The sequence below is a fragment of the Protomyctophum bolini genome, assembly GCF_963924005.1.
Source record: "Protomyctophum bolini genome assembly, chromosome: 5".
In the NCBI taxonomy this organism is placed as follows: Eukaryota; Metazoa; Chordata; class Actinopteri; order Myctophiformes; family Myctophidae; genus Protomyctophum; species Protomyctophum bolini.
Genome location: NC_137866.1, coordinates 10,981,535 through 10,999,303, shown reverse-complemented (window position 1 = coordinate 10,999,303; position 17,769 = coordinate 10,981,535). Strand labels below are relative to the sequence as shown.

Below are 17,769 nucleotides of genomic sequence, written 5' to 3'. Positions count from 1 at the left end.
CACTCACTCACTCACTCACTCACTCACTCACTCACTACATGTTTCATGATTGTTTTGTTGTTTTAAAGCTGACCTAGTTGTTGAGAGTGACTTCCAGCTGTGGACCCCAACCTACATTATAAACGAATAACTAATTACAAAAAACTAATAATCGATTTTATTCCTCTCCTTGCTCCCCAAGTCCCTGTCCCCTATGCTTTTTTCTTAATAAAAGAACGCAAATGATGGGGTTTGCACACAAAGACCAAACAAAAATTCCCCACTCTGTTTTTATAAACCTGTGCACTGCTTACTTATTGTCGCAAATTGGTTTCAGTGTGCCTTTTTTTTCTTTTAATCAACTCATAGCAGGCCTATAGTCTAATATCATCACCCTTGGAGATGTTTCACCAGGCTAGGTATAGAGCAGAAAGCCACTGGGATAAGAGGTGGATAATTAACTACAGTAGCCTATATGAGAGTAAGATTAATGAACACCAGTACGAGTGGAGAGTGCATGTTGCTGTATGTATGCTATTGCTGGGACTGATGTATGGTTTAAGTCTGTAATAGTATGGGTGGTGTGCAAACGTGGGGGGTGGGGGCTATTGTAGTAGCCTACACTGTTGCCAGGGAACAACTGTGTCCCATTTAGTGCACCAGCCTTTTTCTTGCTCATGGCGCCATCTTGTGCATGACCGAGCATAATTCTGTTTCACTTGAGGCCATACTGTATTTGTCATTTGAAACCGTTCTTAATTATCATGTCAGACTCATATTTGATATGATACGATATGTGTGTATATAATTATTCCACACTACTATTTGCTGTACAGTAATTATAAACAAAACATAGATATTTTCCAGCCAGCTGAGCCAAAACTGAGTATTTATTTTCTGGTCTATAATGTCTAATGTGTTCAGAGTGTGTATGCAATGTAGGTATTGCAAGGTTATGTAAATCCCTTGAAACTGACAGCAATATCTCCTATCTTTAAAGAAACAGCAATATCTCCTATCTTGTAAAAATAGAAACTGTGAATCAAGAGCAACGTCCTTATGGGGTCCTCCAGCATGGGGCAGAGTCATGGAAAATGACACCACTAGGCCATGAGGCCATCTGTCACAAGCTGGACGTGTTTCAGACAAGATGCCTTAGAGGCTTAGACGAATACTAAGGATATTCTGCCCATGACAGTCTCCAATGAAGACCTTTTACAGGAGCACAGGCCTGACCCCACTGTCAAGTGTCATCAAAGCTCAAAAGATGGATGTGGATTGGTCACGTGTGCAGAATGGACCCAAGTGCTGTTCAATTTCCTTTAAGAAATGTATTCTCCTACGATGCCACGGTACAATATTATACCGTCGAGCTACTGAAGACTGGCAAAACACCTCAGCAGTTTTGTGTTTATTTGTTTCTGTGTAGCTTCAGAATGGCTCAATCTCGAGTAAATAGTCTAACTATAATAATATTCACGCTTAAAGCCTTTACGAGTCTTGGGTAGAAAGAGCATTACTCTTTTTCAACAATGTCCTGCTTCAAGTGCGACTTAAGTTTCTTAGCTTCTAATAAGCAGTAATTTGCTCCCTAAATGTCACCATGCCTGAACATTAAATTAATATTAATTTAAAATGACCTAATCAAGTCGTCTAAGCAATTAGCCATTAGACCATGCAGTACATACTGTGGTTAGAATGAAATATGTGGGCAATACTTCATTTACAGCAGATGTGTTTGAAGAAAAAAAAAATAAGACTGGATATTCTCATCATTAATCACCTGACTGTACATACTCATATTTTAGAGCTGAAAAAAAGTCAAGTCGGGGACCATTCCCGAACCAACTTTTTTCAGTACTATGAATGAATCGGCCCTTAGTTGACAGAGTACACCAGTTTTCCAGAATTTCCCTTTATGCCAAATCTCTTTCCAGAAATTTACCAATTTACAAGCTCTCAATGTGTTGTGCAACGTGTTTTAAGCTTGTAGATCTGCTGTTTTCGCTGAATTTTAACCCGAGAATAGGGTGAATGTGAATGCATTGTTTTTGCTATTCACTGGAACATTTTTACATGTCCCAGAAATGGACCAAAGGAGTAGTAGATGAGAAATAGTTTTTATGGACTATATTACATTGGGTAAAATATACCCAGGTTTAGTGATGGTTTGACAAAAGTTAAGTTTAGTGTTTTAGGGTTAATTATGTTATTTTAAAAACAAGTATGCCCTTCCTGGTGGTGGTGGTACACTGACCAATTTAACGCCTCAAATCCAAGTGTTTGGCCGCACACAACCGATAGGGGCGCTGCTATTAATTTAACTGGTTTTACTTTCAGTACCATTCCGTTCCTGATACAAAACAAAGGGGGAGTGACATTATACATTACACACACATGTACATTAAACCATAATTACCGCGGCCCAAGCAGTGCAGAGTGCAACAACCTTCACGTATGGTAAAACTGGCAAGTAATGCATTTCAAAGCGTGTGAAAATAATTAAGATTAGGTTCGTGGAAGATGTGTCATTTATAGATAGTGTCGCAGCGATGTAACGTAACATACAGGAACAGGTGACCTGATCTATGAACGTTAGCCTGGCCCGGCCTGATGTCGCTAAACTTAACATTAGCATTATACTTCACTGTAATGTTGTAACCGGAAAATATACATATTTCTTTCCCTGCATGCCATTTGTGTTCAACTGCACCTCTTCGTTGTGTTGTGAGTTTCGGTTCCTCTCAAAATGTTTTTTGCAGGAAATGGACTGACTGTTTACAACAGCTGTTCCTGTTCACATGCGTGCTGTTGATATATTGTAACTCTATGGTTGTAGGGCCCGGCAAAGCTGTGAACATGTCAAATGGCAAAACCATCCCTGATACTCCACTGGCGGTGGACTTTTGGCAGTTGCGGAGATGCCCCCTCGCCCGCCTCTTCTTCCTCTCTCACATGCACAGCGACCACACAGTGGGCCTGACTTCCACATGGACAAACTGGCCCATTTTCTGCTCCCCAGTCTCTGCCAAACTGCTTAAACTCAAACTCCAGGTAAATATGAAAGCTCTGTCTGGAAAAGTGGACACCTGGTATTCCTGGGCACCATTAAAAATATTTTATATTTACATTTATACTTATTTCATAAATAAGGGGCCAAATACATATATTTTCTAGTTACATTTAAGCTTACTAACCCATACTTGCTACTAAATTGCTGCAACACCTGTGATATCCAGTCATTTTGGGGATAAACAAGAAATTGATGGGTAAATGTAGGTGTGTTCAAATAATATACTGTAAACCTTACATATCACAATTTTCCAAAACATACTTTTCTTCTTTATTTTAGTTTTTAGTACATACAAAAACCATTGGTGATACTGGACCTGTATCCTTTTGTTTCTGCCGCACAAGGGAGAAGTTTGCCATCAACGCGTTCTGAAAGTTCTTCCTTGTTCTTGTTCTTGTTACCCCAGGCATAGGCATAAATGTGTAGATGCCTCATTGGCCACTGGTCCGCACTCAACGCCGCCCCCCATATTATGTAGGGAAGCTTGCCATATCTCCACTGTCTGCAATAAATATGCCTGACTTGTATAACAACCTGATGGCATGCAGCATTGACAGACTTGGGAGGTAAACTGCAAACCGCAAGTATGAATGACATGCCAGTTGGACTAGCTTAAGAACAACAACAAACCCTAATTTATCAGATAATCGTTCTGGAAAATAATATCACAAGTTTTCTGATTATTGTTTTTCCATGTGCACACTATATAATTTTATTGAGGTGCCTAAACGGTATGCGGAACAAATTGTTTGTGTGTGTTTTTACGGTAACTTTAGTTGGTCCCATTGACTTTTATGCATTCCATCAAACTTTTATGCATTCCAAGACCCAAACGAATCTGCCAGCTGAAATTGCTGGACAGAGTTTTTAAGTGGCTGTATATCTACTTCATACAGACAGTTAATGTACATGTACATACCACCCATTTGCTTTATTTTTTATTATAATTTTTATTATTAATATTGTCTTTGCAGGTTAAAGAGCAGTGGATCCATCCACTGGAGCTGGGTGAAACACACATGCTTCCACTAGATGACATAGGCAAGGAGAGGCTGACGATCACACTAATTGATGCCAACCACTGTCCAGGAGCTGTTATGTTTCTCTTCGAAGCCTACTTTGGTTCTATATTATACACTGGTCAGTGTCCATACTTAATGATATGTAATGCGTGTGCTGATTGATTGTTACAATTAGCGATTAACTAAGCCGCTGTTTTTAACTAAGCCGCTGTTTTGAAAGTAACTTTGTTTTGTGTTGAGGCCAGTGTCAGATAGTTCCCCCATTTTGATGTAACAATATCTGAGCCATGAAATGATGGGCATGTGATTCATTAACAACACAAAATGTGATTCATTATTGGATTATAGTACAGTTGTTCCTGTTTTTTCGTTTCAGTTGAACATGTTGAATAATAGCAATACATTTGCTATCAATTTTAAATGAATTTTGCGTCTAAATTGATAAATTGTCAACATACAGTACTGACTGTATTGTAAATCAGAAATGTAAATGCTTTTGCTTTTAATCATATACTTAAAATTGGTATTGGTATTCTATGGGTGTGTATAAATATTGATTGAATACCACATCAAGTAACCAATATTAACACAATTATTTTCCAGGTGACTTCAGATACACTGCTACCATGCTTCGTGAGCCATGCCTGAGAACTAACATCATCATAGATGTCCTTTACCTGGACAACACCAACTGTGATCCCAGCCGCACCCTGCCCACAAGACAGCGAGCCACTCAGCAAATCAAAGAGATCATCCGCTGTCACCCCAACTACAATGTTGTCATAGGTATGTTTAGCTGCATTCACTATAGCAGCACTATAGCAGTCAGCTCCAATATTGCAGCATCCAGCCTACAGTACATTCCAGCTACCTAATCATATGACTTAGACCTTCGACAAATTGCATTTACAGTACCTGGTAAAATATGAGTGTAATGAAAGTCTGTGTCCTCGGGGCCATTTCTCTATTATCGCTTCATGGTTAAAATAACATTGCTTTATTGCCTTTTTTGCACCAACCTCTTTATGCTATTTTCTAAAATCTTGTCTATAAATTATTTGAGGTTTCAACCATATAGATGTATCCGCAGAGCCATGCCCTATAGGAGCTTAATGTGACACGGCAGCGATGATTACGCCCAGGGCAGCCTGCACGGATTTGTCGATATCAGTGGTTCTCGAGGGGGTTCCAGGTGGTCCACAGCTAAATGAGCAATCATAAACTAATGGACCCTTATAGATTTTTAACTCTTGAGAGTGTAAAATGAAACCAAATTGACCCTTATGGGTACAGTACCACATCAATACAGCATGGACTTGTGGAAAAAATACTATCCAACAACAACAAAGTCTTGGATCTGAGAGGCTAAGGTGCTCTTTACATGAGGATGGTGTTCATAAAAAACGGCAAAATAAAGTATCGTTTGCTGCTGTCATTTAGACGAGAACCGTGTCCACAGGAGGTGAAAACGCAACGAAGTGAAACCACCTCCCAGAGTGGAAATCTTTTAGAACGCCGTTTCCTATGGTCTCCATATAAACAGGCAAAACGGTGGATACGCAAAAATTGTGACATCATGGCTTACGTCAGCTCTGGTCGGCTCACCCGTGTCCTACGTTTTTACATGGTGTCATAGGCATGCGTCAGTTGCTAGGGGAAACGAACAACAACAACCATGTCGGATAGTCCGGTTTGCTGGACGCGACGTTTGTTTACTTTCTGTGTAGAAGAAGAACGGAAGTAGTTCTACGCATGCGTGACTTATGTCTATGGTTTATATATGCGCTGCGTCACACGGACCCCACAAGGACACGCGCCACCTAGCGACCTGGCATATATATGCATGCACTTTGTAGCGTTTTCATTCAAGTGTGCGTTCTCATGTAAATGGTCCAAAAAAATTAGAACGCAACGGGACTTTGACGTGTTATATGGAGATGGTCACCGTCTAAAAGAGGCCTAAATCTCATCAAATGGTGGTCCGTGGCTCAAACACCAAATACATGGACCTTGATATATGAAAATGGTTGAAAACCCTTGGTGTATACTGACCCATCTAATATTGGATTCATTGCAAACCGGCCACTAGGCGGCGAGCCCAACTCGACCACCATGCCAAAAACCAAGAGCTAAATCTTGATTATTTTTGACGAGTTCCCTCCCAGCTACTGGATTGTGTTGTAAATGTTGCAATTTTTTATATTTAAAAAAAGATAATAAAACTAATAAAAAAAGATTTAACTAATAAAAACTACAACCATGCTGTACAATAATGAGTCTGTGCATAGTACCTAATTATTTGGTACTCCACAGGTCTGTATACACTTGGGAAGGAATCATTGCTGGTAGAACTGGCTATGGAGTTTAAAACATGGATCGAAGTAAGCTGTGAAAGGATGGAGACACTCCGAGTTCTAGAGCTACCTGATGTCTTCACCACTGAGCCAGGAGCTGGCCGTATTCGAGTTGTGGAGCAGTCTGCGATCCGCTCTGCCTCCATGCAGCAGTGGAACAGTGAATACCCCACTCTGGCCATCCTACCTACCAGCAGGCCTATGGTCTCCTACCACGCCAACATCCATGTAGTGCCGTACTCAGACCACTCCTCCTACCAAGAGTTAGAGGAGTTTGTCTCGGCTCTCAAACCTACTCGCCTGGTGCCTATTGTGGGAAAGTGCATACCCGGAACCTTCTCTGCCTTGCTGCCCCACAAAAAGCGTCAGGAGGTCCTAGTGCCAGAGTCGGTCCGAAACTACATGTTGATGCAGCCTGAGACACAGTTTACCAACCCAGGGCATAACGGTTTCCCCCGCAGGCCCAATAGACCTATTCCCATGGGAGTGATATTTGAGTCCCCTGGACAGTCACAAGCCTCCAGGACTTCCTCAGTCGGTTCCCTTGTGGAGGAAATGGATGCTGAGCTGAATGTTCAGGATCCAGACTGTGTGCTTTTGGACCTGGGAAAAAAACCCAGCCCTGCTAAAGCCAGAAGGCGGATTAGTGATTTGTGGAATCTGGACAATGTTCAGGCGATCTCTGATGATCTAGCAATGGAAGAGTCTCTAACTTTAAGTCAGTTCACACAAAGCAACTTTGCTCCAGTCACGGTACTGACAAACACTGTTGCCTCATTGAAGCCCACTGTAAAGAAACGTGAAACGCATGCAGAAGATTTGAACAGTGGCACGGTGGGGGATGATGTGCTGGTGTGTAATGGCTATATGTATCACCAAAACAGCCATGATATTGAACAGGAGAAAAGTGTGTCGTTTCAAATGAACTCAGATAATGATGACTCCACTTTCTGTGTCACTGAGCAAAGTGTTGAGGAGAGTGAAAGCCGTCTCCTACTGGATCTTCCATTCACAGAGGAGGACATGAGGAGTTCTGGCCTTCTGAGCCAAAGTCTCGTAAAACAGTTCCCTCTTACACCATTAAGAGTTGCTGAGAGGATCTGAAGATTCGGTACCCTTTCATTTGAAATGTTTCTGAAGAGAAATGTGCCTTGTTTTTCATTAGCACTTTTTTTTTTACTACTGTTTTTATTAGGCATTTTTTGTATGACATCAGAATATTATCGACTGATAATGAGTAGTTCAATTAAAAAATAATAATAATAATAACAGGCAATGTAAATGTTCCACATACAATAAATTTTTTCCCCTTTTTTTTCTCTTTTTCTTTCCAATTTTCTATTGTGCTATCTATTGTGTAGGAGGGGTTAGCGTGCACCTATTGAAATATTCAATGGAGGGTTGCCATTTCATTAGCACTTTAAATGCAAAACTATACTTGTAGCTGTATTTCCTCTTAACTGCCTGCTTTTACAGTGTGGCTTCTATAGGATGCAGAGACATCCTGTTTGTGGCTTGTAAACCGCACATTTTTTCACATGTTCTACATTTTGTAATGGGTGTGTTTGATTTAGTTGTGTGTCTATGTCTAGAGCCAATGTGCAAACATGCAGACAATATTGACACGTACATCCAGCCATGGAAATAGGTTTCCTACTTCAACGACATTAGAGTACAGTACTTGGCAGCGGCTGCGATAGGTGTCCTTGGCCAAAAATCTGTTGTTGAATTGGTGGTGTGTACACCGTCGTTGTGTTAGGTCAAACCTTGTAGTTACTTGAGGTCAGGTGTTGAAAGCCGACCCAGCAAGCTCGGTCTGTTTTGACCGTCTGATAGCAGCGGAGAGAGGACAGAGAGGAGGGGTTAGAGCTCTCTGGTTGGCTGCTCAGCCTTGCTAGGAGGGATAGCGGGAACCCTTTCTCGGATGCAATACAGAGGTAATGCTTGTGGTAAATGTATTTTGTCTGAATACAGCACACATACATGGTATCGCTACAGCTGCACGTGTGCTCAAAATGCAGACACACAGCTTGGGACTGTGTCCATGCTCGTTTTATTCAAACGTAGTGTACAAGCTTGTAGGTCTGCTATTTTTGAAAAATCGTGAAAATATATTTATTTTAGAAAACTGGAGGATTTAGAAGAAATGTTTTCAATTTCGAGGTCAGGCCTAAATGGGTTAATCCTAAAAAGGGTCTGTAAATCCAGCTGAACCAACTGGTGATATTCTATAGTTTTTACCCAAGTGCTCACACCAACTATTTCATGGGACAATGGATATACAGGGAGGATGGATTGGCCATTTTATCAATGAATGATTATGTTGATGAAGCGTTGGGATTACTTTGTGGATGAGCAAGGCTCTTGCATTGAGTACTCAAACAGAATTGAAAGGCTGTTGTGCCATTTTGTTCCTAATCGTTCTAGTTATTTATTATAGTATATTGATCATTAGCTGAAGTAAAGTTATGTGGCCGTTGTTGCTTGCTACAGTCTAATTTTGAATTGAAAATCATAGTTGAATCAAATAGTGGGATACCGAAAGATTCACACCCCACTACTTAGTACAATGCGTGTTGTCTTAATTGTGCTACTTGTTCAAAGGTTGTAGAAATTTGTAGAAATGTGAAAGATTGATAAACGTTAAATTACCATTGCTTTTTGTGTAGTACTGTGTATTCAGAGAAGCAGTCATGGTTTTACTGTGTATTTTTCACATTGGCTATTATGTACTGACATAATTCACTTCACATAATGACAGTAGTGCAAATTCAGAACATTTTAGGTGTCCTCCATCATGAATAACCAACCCTTTTCAGTATTTCCTGTGTAATCTTATCTTTTTGGGATTTTTGGATAATTATCAGTGAAAATAAAACATTCTGTACATTGGCCCTGCTGTGTTCATTTAGTTAACTGTTAAAAGGGTATTTAAATGATACTGTATATGTAAATTCATAGTGATCTGTCCTACATGGATAGAAAAAAATAGATGGTTTTGTATTTGTATTCGTTTGTTTATAAAACAAGCCATTATGTCATGTGTTTCTCGCTGGCAATCTGTTATTTTTGGCAAGTGACAGTATAAAATAGTCATGACTCATGAGGCTGGTTTTATTTTTATTCTTTAGACTACAAAAACACCACCACCCACGTTGCATTTTTGAGTGGTGCAACCACTTCAAGGAACAGCTTTGTCCCTATGTCCCAACCTGTGTGACTGTCCCTGTGATGTTTAGAGTCACCACTCGCTTCAGACTGGTCTGATTTTTTTTCCTTTTGAAAACAAAACGCCTGCAGTCCTTGAGGCTACATTATCCCAAATGATATCTTCCAGTTAGTTACTCATCTGCATTAGCCTTCTTTTCCATGAGGTATCTGTAGGTTTATTGGACAATAAATGGTAATGAATAAAATTGTGATGTTGTAGTTTTCCCACAAGATGGCAGTAGTTCCCTAGCAATATAAGCTGATATTTCCACATTGGCTGCAGTGGGCAGTAATTGGCAAACTCCAAACTAATTGACAGCAGCCCTCAATAGTAAATGTATTGGTAAATTACCTAACAATACACATGTATTGTGTAACATACTTTATGTAATCTACCTCACATAGGATACATTTTTCATAACTAAGTCAGATCAAGTAAATTGTGTTTTTTGGCACTATAACTCAATGTGGTTTACAAGATGTTCATACAAAAGATATAATCCAGTTGTTGCATGATGTCAAACCCAAATCCCCAATTAAATTGACTCCATGTTTGTATCTGGTGCACACATGGAACAAAATGAGAAGGATTACTGTTTAGCCATTAACACAAAGGCTGCATTCCACCACAGGCTCCCTGTCATTGCCTTCTCTGCAGGACAGAGGATCATACTTATCAGCATGTTTTCTGGTTCCCCATGGATAACAGCCACACAGTTTCATTCACAATCACTAATGAAATATGACCTTTTCCTCTCTCAGATCAACACATTCTCACTCCCGAGTCCCAACACGTCAAAGTGCCTACAGCTGCTTGGTCAAGAGACCCAGCCATGATATCACTTTACAAGCGTGAGTAATTATTGGATTTTTTAAATTTATTTTTATCAATGGCATACTACTGTAAATGTGCATTAGAACCTTTTCCATATAGGATACAGTATATGTCAATGTCGCACATACATTTAATGTCTGTTGGAAAGTCACAAATTCAATGTTAGAGTGAGAGTCAAAGAATCGATAGCAGGCTTCCTGCTAAAGGGCTGTGAAGGGCATGCCCATTAGTTTTCATTATGGTAACCTATGGACATTTTGAGCTGATCCTGGTTTCAACTTTCAGTGATGTGCACTGCTCTTTAATTCACAAGTCATGGGGACATCATGCTGAGACAGCATACAGATAGACAGATTCATGCTTAATTTATCCTCCATGCACCTTGTGAGCTTGTAGATAGGCTATTTTTGGTAAGCGGTACTGTCGTACGATAAAGCATAATCAAGCTTTCATTGTCAATGGGCTGTCAGATTGAAATGTGATGCCACCATGAGGAATCTCTTTTTGTGCTCATAAAGAATGAATGCATGGCTCCTGCATGGTGATTCTCTGCATATGGGACCAGGCAGAGATGGGATTAACAATCGACTGAGGTCTTTAGGGTACACAGTGTGCAGTTGAATGCTGATGGCGTCTCTACTACTCTCTGAACAGCTGTGGTGGAATGCCACATGCTGCTCCTATCGCTATATCTGTAAAGACTTCTATCACAAAATGCTATATGGCCTTTTTCTGAATCGAAATTACTTGAATATCACTTCTCACTATCTCTGAAATATTGAGAACATGGTCTGTAAGGGCCATTGATTTAAAAACACTACTGCATGTAGTCTACTATGCATTTTGTAATGGTAAGGCCCCTTTTGTTATCACACTGTAACAAATTCATCCCATGAATTTGATTACAATCCCGTCAATGATTACAATCTGTTGTACCAGGAGATAGATTACGGGCTAAAAAGAACTCTGATCCAACTGATTGTTCTGTGGTGTATCTGATTGCTTGCTTACAGTATGGTGGTGATATTTAGTCATTCTTGACATAGTGGTTCGGCAATGAGATGAGATGGGTGGGTTTCTAATCATAATGTGACAGTATAGCCAAGAATGCGTTTGTGCTCACATTTCTATTTCACACAGACCTAGATGTTATTGTAGTCCCAATTGCAAGTTCAAAACAAAATTACTTTGTTAATACCCTGCTGTCAAATTACTATAACAATATTTGTGGTGAAGTATATTGCTATAGTCAGAGTAGTGGGAGAATCTGAAAAAATGAAAGGAAGTGGAGGGGCAAAACCCCCAACAATATCACAGCAGGGTATTAGAGCTAAAGTAATGGATTCCTCACACGCACCATTACTTTTCACAGAGGAAATCATGTGGAAACAACCTGCAGATCTTATGGCAAAACTATAAGACTATAAGGTCTATAAGACGGGTATTAGAATTCTTTGGACTTCCCTTCAGCAGCAGGAATATTAAAAATGCACTGAGCACGCAATGGCTGTCATGTTTCCTCCCAAGATGATTATGGAAATCCCCAATCACATGTCCTTATGCTAGTATGGTCATAATTCAATCGACATTCACGCAGAGCTGTGCATGATTCTGTCTGAGAGTTTGCACTGTGAGGAAGCAAATCATTCAGCTGTGTACTTCAATAGCTGTATTCAGCCTCCTACAGCATTTGGCCCGTTCTCCTTCTGTAGCAAAATTGCATTTATAAGAAACTTGGATGAAATTACTTTCTGGCACACCAAACGTCTGTTATTGTGCCTACTATTACAACACTAACTCACAGGGATGTAAGACTTAATGCTCAAAGCAAAGCTTCGCTGCTTCCTGAGTATTGAGACAGCATCACACCATTCCACACCAATGCTTTTGCTCCATACTCAGATTACTGGGGATATGAGACAATACAATACAAGGATTGTGAGACTAAGGTGCAGAATGTCAGTAACCCATTGTCAGCCTTCTGATAGCTCCCTGAATGACTAACCAGGCACCAGCAGGCTCTTTCTGCCTTATTCCGCCCTGGTTGGTTTGGTATGGTTGTTTATATTGAATTTAAAAACATAATGTATGCCCAGTCACATACTGCATCTGAGATGTTCTTTTTTTACTGCGTCCAAGTTTAAAATAAGAATTGAATACACTGAATATCAATATGAAGCAACTGAAAAACACGTTATTTCAATAGTAGTGGATGGAGAGAGAGGATTTTTGTCCAACCAAGAAACTGCAACCAATGGGTGCGAAGAGGGGCACAACCACGGCCGGGACTTGACAAAGGGTCAAACAGTCGTACCTTTTTTGTTCATGGTTTCATCATATGATGTGTCCAAATACATTGATATATTTGGACATTTGGACTATACAATTAATCATCTATATTTATTAATTGAATCTTACAGCAAGATCCAGGTCTACTTGCATTGCAGTAAGGAGGCACAATGATTATGTAACAATGGGGATCATGAATAAACATGATTGCGGCTCCAATCTTCTGGGGCTCACTGCATGTGAAAGGCTGTTTCAGCACCATGGATAGTACCATTTAATAATTCTAAACAGAACATCTACATAACTTCCTTAAAAAAAACAAGGTTTAGATGAAGGCAAAATATGTATCTGTTTGATGCTTAAAAAGTTTATATATTCTTGGAGTCTAAGCAGCTATGGTAGGTTGGCCGATTACTTGAGTTGACCCAGTTGCAACAAGGAAGGAAGTTCTAAGAACCAGAATAAATTGATTATTTGAGAAGAGGGACCCTTTTTCACTGTATCTATTGGTCTCTGAAAATGTCTGTTCTCTGTGCTCTCTGTTCTTCAACCACAATGCAGAGCACTGCATTACTCTCAATGAGCTCTGTGATGAAGCGTCACCTCAGAGCTCAACTTATTTATTATATATATTATTTATATTCAGAAGAGAAAGAAGAAAGAAACAGCCTCTGTTATCTGCCAGACTGCTACAGAAAACCGCCGGAATTAAGTTGAGCTTTGTCACACTAGCAGCAGCAGCAATAGTATGCATTGTTATCTTTGTCAGAGAACATGGCCCCCAGTTTATTTCAGCTGTGCTGGTTTGTGCTTGTGAATGTGTTGGTGTGCGTGAATTTGTTAACGTGAATAAGTGTGTGTGTGTGTGTGTGTGTGTGTGTGTGTGTGTGTGTGTGTGTGTGTGTGTGTGTGTGTGTGTGTGTGTGTGTGTGTGTGTGTGTGTGTGTGTGTGTGTGTGTGTGTGTGTGTGTGTGTGTGTGTGTGTGTGTGTGTGTGTGTGTGTGCGCGTGCATGCATGCACCAATTTGTTTGCATGCATATGTGTGATTATGAGAGTGGTTACGAGTGTGCATATTATTTGTATTTGCGGCGGAGGTACAATAGATGGAAGGATGTGCACATGTATGAGTGATGAGACTGTATAAATTAATTGCAAAAAAGACAGGCTTGGGGAACTGGGAGAAAGAAACATTATTTATTTCCAGAAATGTGGCTGTTCTCCCTGGAAATAAAAACATCTGGGTTTCCGAGGCTAGTGTGGCTGTGACAGAACTCGCATAATGCCCAGCTATTCCCTTTTCACCCCAATATACCTTGTTATAAAATCAAGCTTTTGACTGTGTTTTGGGCTCACAATCATGGCAGATTGCCCAAGAACATCATATGTTGTTTTTGTACAGTAGGCGAGTATCATTATGTGTCTAGCTTTCACTATGTTTTGAGTTTTTGAAGAGCAGAAACGAATGCACTGTGTAGTTAGTATGTGCCATTCAACTACCTTGTTCAAACAGGCTTTCACATCAAAAGAGCATTAATGAGGCAGCTTCAAATGCATCATTAGAGAGATTTTCTAGCTTTTCATCCATAGAGGAGGCATCCATCCATTGTTCTCTGTATAGTAAGATCACACTATTCCAAGAAAGGGAGTCCCTAATCCAGCTGCCTGAGGATGACTCTTGCGGTACGGTAGCACAGTAGTTCTCCATGGGGGTCCAACGGCCCCTGCCCGCTCTTTCCCACTCTTCCTCTGCTGTTTATAATGTCTGTTACTTCTAGCTCGAGTCTGCCAGCAAATATAAACACGCAAGCTAGGAGCAAGTTGGTTATGACTTGAGAGAGACAATAAAGAATTAAGGCAGGCTTAGCTAATGAAGTAGTAATGGGATGTGTGATCAAGTCCCAGCCATTATCATTAATTTAATGGTAGGTTTTGGGAGCCAAAGTCCAGAGGAAAAGCTCTTAAGAGTACACAGATATTATAGTTTAAACATGAAATTGCTCAATTGAATAAGAGAACAACAGGTTATTTGTTCAACCTTCACTTCAGGGCAAGTTCAGTTTTGAAATCCAGTGGAGGACAGAGTGGAAAGCTGTCAGACTCACCATGAGTAGACGACATGAAATGCAGACCAGCCTCTCGACTGTAGCGAAAATAAAAAGAACGTTTTCGCTACTCACCAATACAAAGGCAGCTTGTGTCATTAGAAAGCCTACTTTCTGCGGTGGATGCATTCTGAAAGGGATTATTTTTTCATCAGAAGAAAAATACTTACGTACTTATACTCCACTGCGCCCTTTACCGATATTCCCAAGAGAAATCCTCATAGACAAGATTTTTCCTGGTCTATGGTAGTTTTTCCCATTGAAAGTAAAGAAACAAGCCACAGAATAACACCAGGATCGGTTTTCCTGAAATGGAATGCTGAACAATATTGTAAAGGTGATTTATTAGGAAAGCCAGACAATAATGTCAGACAATATTGTTGGCTGCTAGGAAAAAGTGAAACAGAAGAAGTGAAACCAAGAGTCACTTGTCCAAAATGGCCGCCACTGCCATGCCCTATACAGCTTTAGCATGTAGATGTTAGCAAGTGATGCAATGCTAGTGTGCTACCATAGTGGCCAGCCACAGCGCTCCCCAGAGCGGACACAAAATGTGGAATTTGGGCTTAATGGTGGTGCTAGTTAATTTGTATTTTTTACATAATGATGTTTGCTTGGGACCAAAGTAGGGAACAGACGGATGGACGGACTGAACAACTGTCATCAAGACAGTATCCTCTCCTTTCTTTGTGCCCTCATATCTCCTTGTTGTTTTCCCATCACACGTATCATGTTACTCTACCACTCTCCTCTCATCTGTCCCAGACAGTCCATGTTTGTCTTTCTGTTCATAAACAGACATCAGAGTGCACAAGCAATCTGAGGGCTATGGAAGAGCCAGGCAGCATCGTAGGTAACTGCCTCCAGACCACCCTGGATTCAAGGGTTCAACCCCTGATTTTGAACGAGGTCAGAACAGCGTAGATATGTGACAGAAATGAAAGAAGAGCCAGGCAGCATCGTAGGTAACTGCCTCCAGACCACCCTGGATTCAAGGGTTCAACCCCTGATTTTGAACGAGGTCAGAACAGCGTAGATATGTGACAGAAATGAAAGAAGAGCCAGGCAGCATCGTAGGTAACTGCCTCCAGACCACCCTGGATTCAAGGGTTCAACCCCTGATTTTGAACGAGGTCAGAACAGCGTAGATATGTGACAGAAATGAAAGAACAACAGATGATCGTAGAGAAGTACCCAAATGCATGCTTACACACACACACACACACACACACACACACACACACACACACACACACACACACACACACACACACACACACACACATTCACCGCCACACACAAACTCTTGTACATGCACACACAAATTCACAGTAAAAGCACAAACACAGCATTTCTGTCAAGTCCTCTCACTTTCTTTTCTTCCCCATTTTCCTCGTTATTTATTTCATATGAGTACGTTTACAAAATCGTTTACAAAAATTGTATTCTCAAAAACTCATTGGTATTCAGTACTTCAAATCAATGTAGTTATTTTTATTCCTCCATGTTCCCTTGTTACACGGTTGCATGAGAACCAAAAATCATGCAATGAAACAACTACAATATTCATTGCACTTTCAATTTCAGTGCTGCTTTTTCCCATAATGGGAATGCATTTTTTATGGGGAGAAGGCTGTTCTGTATAGCATGCAGCAAGTAAGATTCATTGTGGCAGTTTATAAAGACATTCAGCACATCCATTATAACTCAATGGCATGAGCGAGCGGAAAGAGCAGCCCGGACCTCAAATTTGAGGTTATGAACGTTCGTCCACCTCCATGAAAGTGCTGCAGTTCCACTTTTTGCCTGTAGGTAGTGGCAGCTTCAACGTTTGATCCCTTACTGGGAGCTTGGGGCTAGTAGGGACCTAGTAGACACTTTTTCATGATTGGCAGCCTTGTCTCTAGGCTACCTCTAAGGCCTAAGCCAATCAGAGACTTACCCATAAAACCCATCGTCTGAACGGAATCTGCATATTCTCAACAGCAGCCATTGTTGTTTACATACATGGAGGGGCAGAGGCTGAAAACTCTACTATGCCACGTAATTATTAATGACAGGCACGGCGATAAAATAATTATGGCATCTTGCTGCACCTGGCAGTTATGACTGAGTCATTCTTGTTTATTGACTAGACCTGTGCCCGTCGGCCACGGGCCTACTTGGGAACGATGCAAGTTGGGAACCTAGTATGAAATACCCGTTGTCATAGCACCCCTGAAGAGTGCAAACTGACTGTGAAAAGTGGACTGGTTTAGTAATCAAATGGCAGGTGTGGGGTTGGCTTAGGCAGAGGCGGGGAATTGTACAGGTGATGGAATTGGGCTCATTTTGTCCACTGGCAGAGCACCAACCAACATCACAATGAATGGGCAAACACTGGAAGAAGTAAAAGACTTCAAATACCTCAGGTCTTATAGTGAGTGAGGATGGCAGCTCCACAAAGGAATTAAGAACAAGAATCAGCCATGACAGGACTTGCCAGAATATGGAAAAGCAACGGTGAAGGTCAGACTGTACAAGACAAGTCACTTGTGCTGACCACCCTACTCTATGGTTGTGAGAGCTGGACACTCAGAGCAGACACTGAGCGTAGGATACAGTCCTTCGAAAACAAGTGCTACAGAAGGATGCTACATATACCATATAAAGCACACGGGACAAATTATTACGCTGAAGAACAGGAGCCTCTACTGTCAACAGTAGAGCGCCACAAACTGGCCTGGTATAGTCATGTTACAAGGCATACCTCTCTGTCAAAGACCATTCTACAGGGCAGGCAGAGAAAGTCCTGGATGGACAACATCAAGGAATGGATTGGCTGCAGGCCTGCAGCTTCCAGACCCTGCTACGCACAGCTGAAGACTAAGAGCGCTGGAGATCCCTGACTGCCCAAGCATCCAT

At 40.9% G+C, this 17,769-nt stretch overlaps 1 protein-coding gene across 2 annotated transcripts; it reads left to right on the top strand.

Moving 5' to 3' along the window:
- The first annotated feature begins 2,321 nt into the window (after positions 1-2,321).
- Positions 2,322-7,593, top strand: dclre1b (DNA cross-link repair 1B). 2 transcript variants are annotated; one of them, XM_080764257.1, is made up of 5 exons: positions 2,322-2,448; positions 2,819-3,033; positions 4,027-4,192; positions 4,678-4,860; positions 6,388-7,593. In XM_080764257.1, the coding sequence occupies exons 2-5, from the start codon at positions 2,839-2,841 to the stop codon at positions 7,530-7,532; spliced, it is 1,689 nt and encodes a 562-aa protein (XP_080620383.1). In that variant the 5' UTR covers positions 2,322-2,448; positions 2,819-2,838; the 3' UTR covers positions 7,533-7,593. The 2 variants fall into 2 exon arrangements, with proteins under 2 accessions (XP_080620383.1, XP_080620384.1); XM_080764258.1 differs by having other exon boundaries at positions 2,333-2,439.
- Positions 7,594-17,769: the final 10,176 nt, after the last annotated feature.

Bases quoted from the DNA above. Each gene is read 5' to 3' on its own strand.
- dclre1b (XM_080764257.1), top strand. From the start codon at position 2,839: ATGTCAAATGGCAAAACCATCCCTGATACTCCACTGGCGGTGGACTTT. The intron at 3,034-4,026 runs GTAAATATGAAA...TTGTCTTTGCAG, and splicing joins TGCTTAAACTCAAACTCCAG to GTTAAAGAGCAGTGGATCCA. The intron at 4,861-6,387 runs GTATGTTTAGCT...GGTACTCCACAG, and splicing joins CAACTACAATGTTGTCATAG to GTCTGTATACACTTGGGAAG.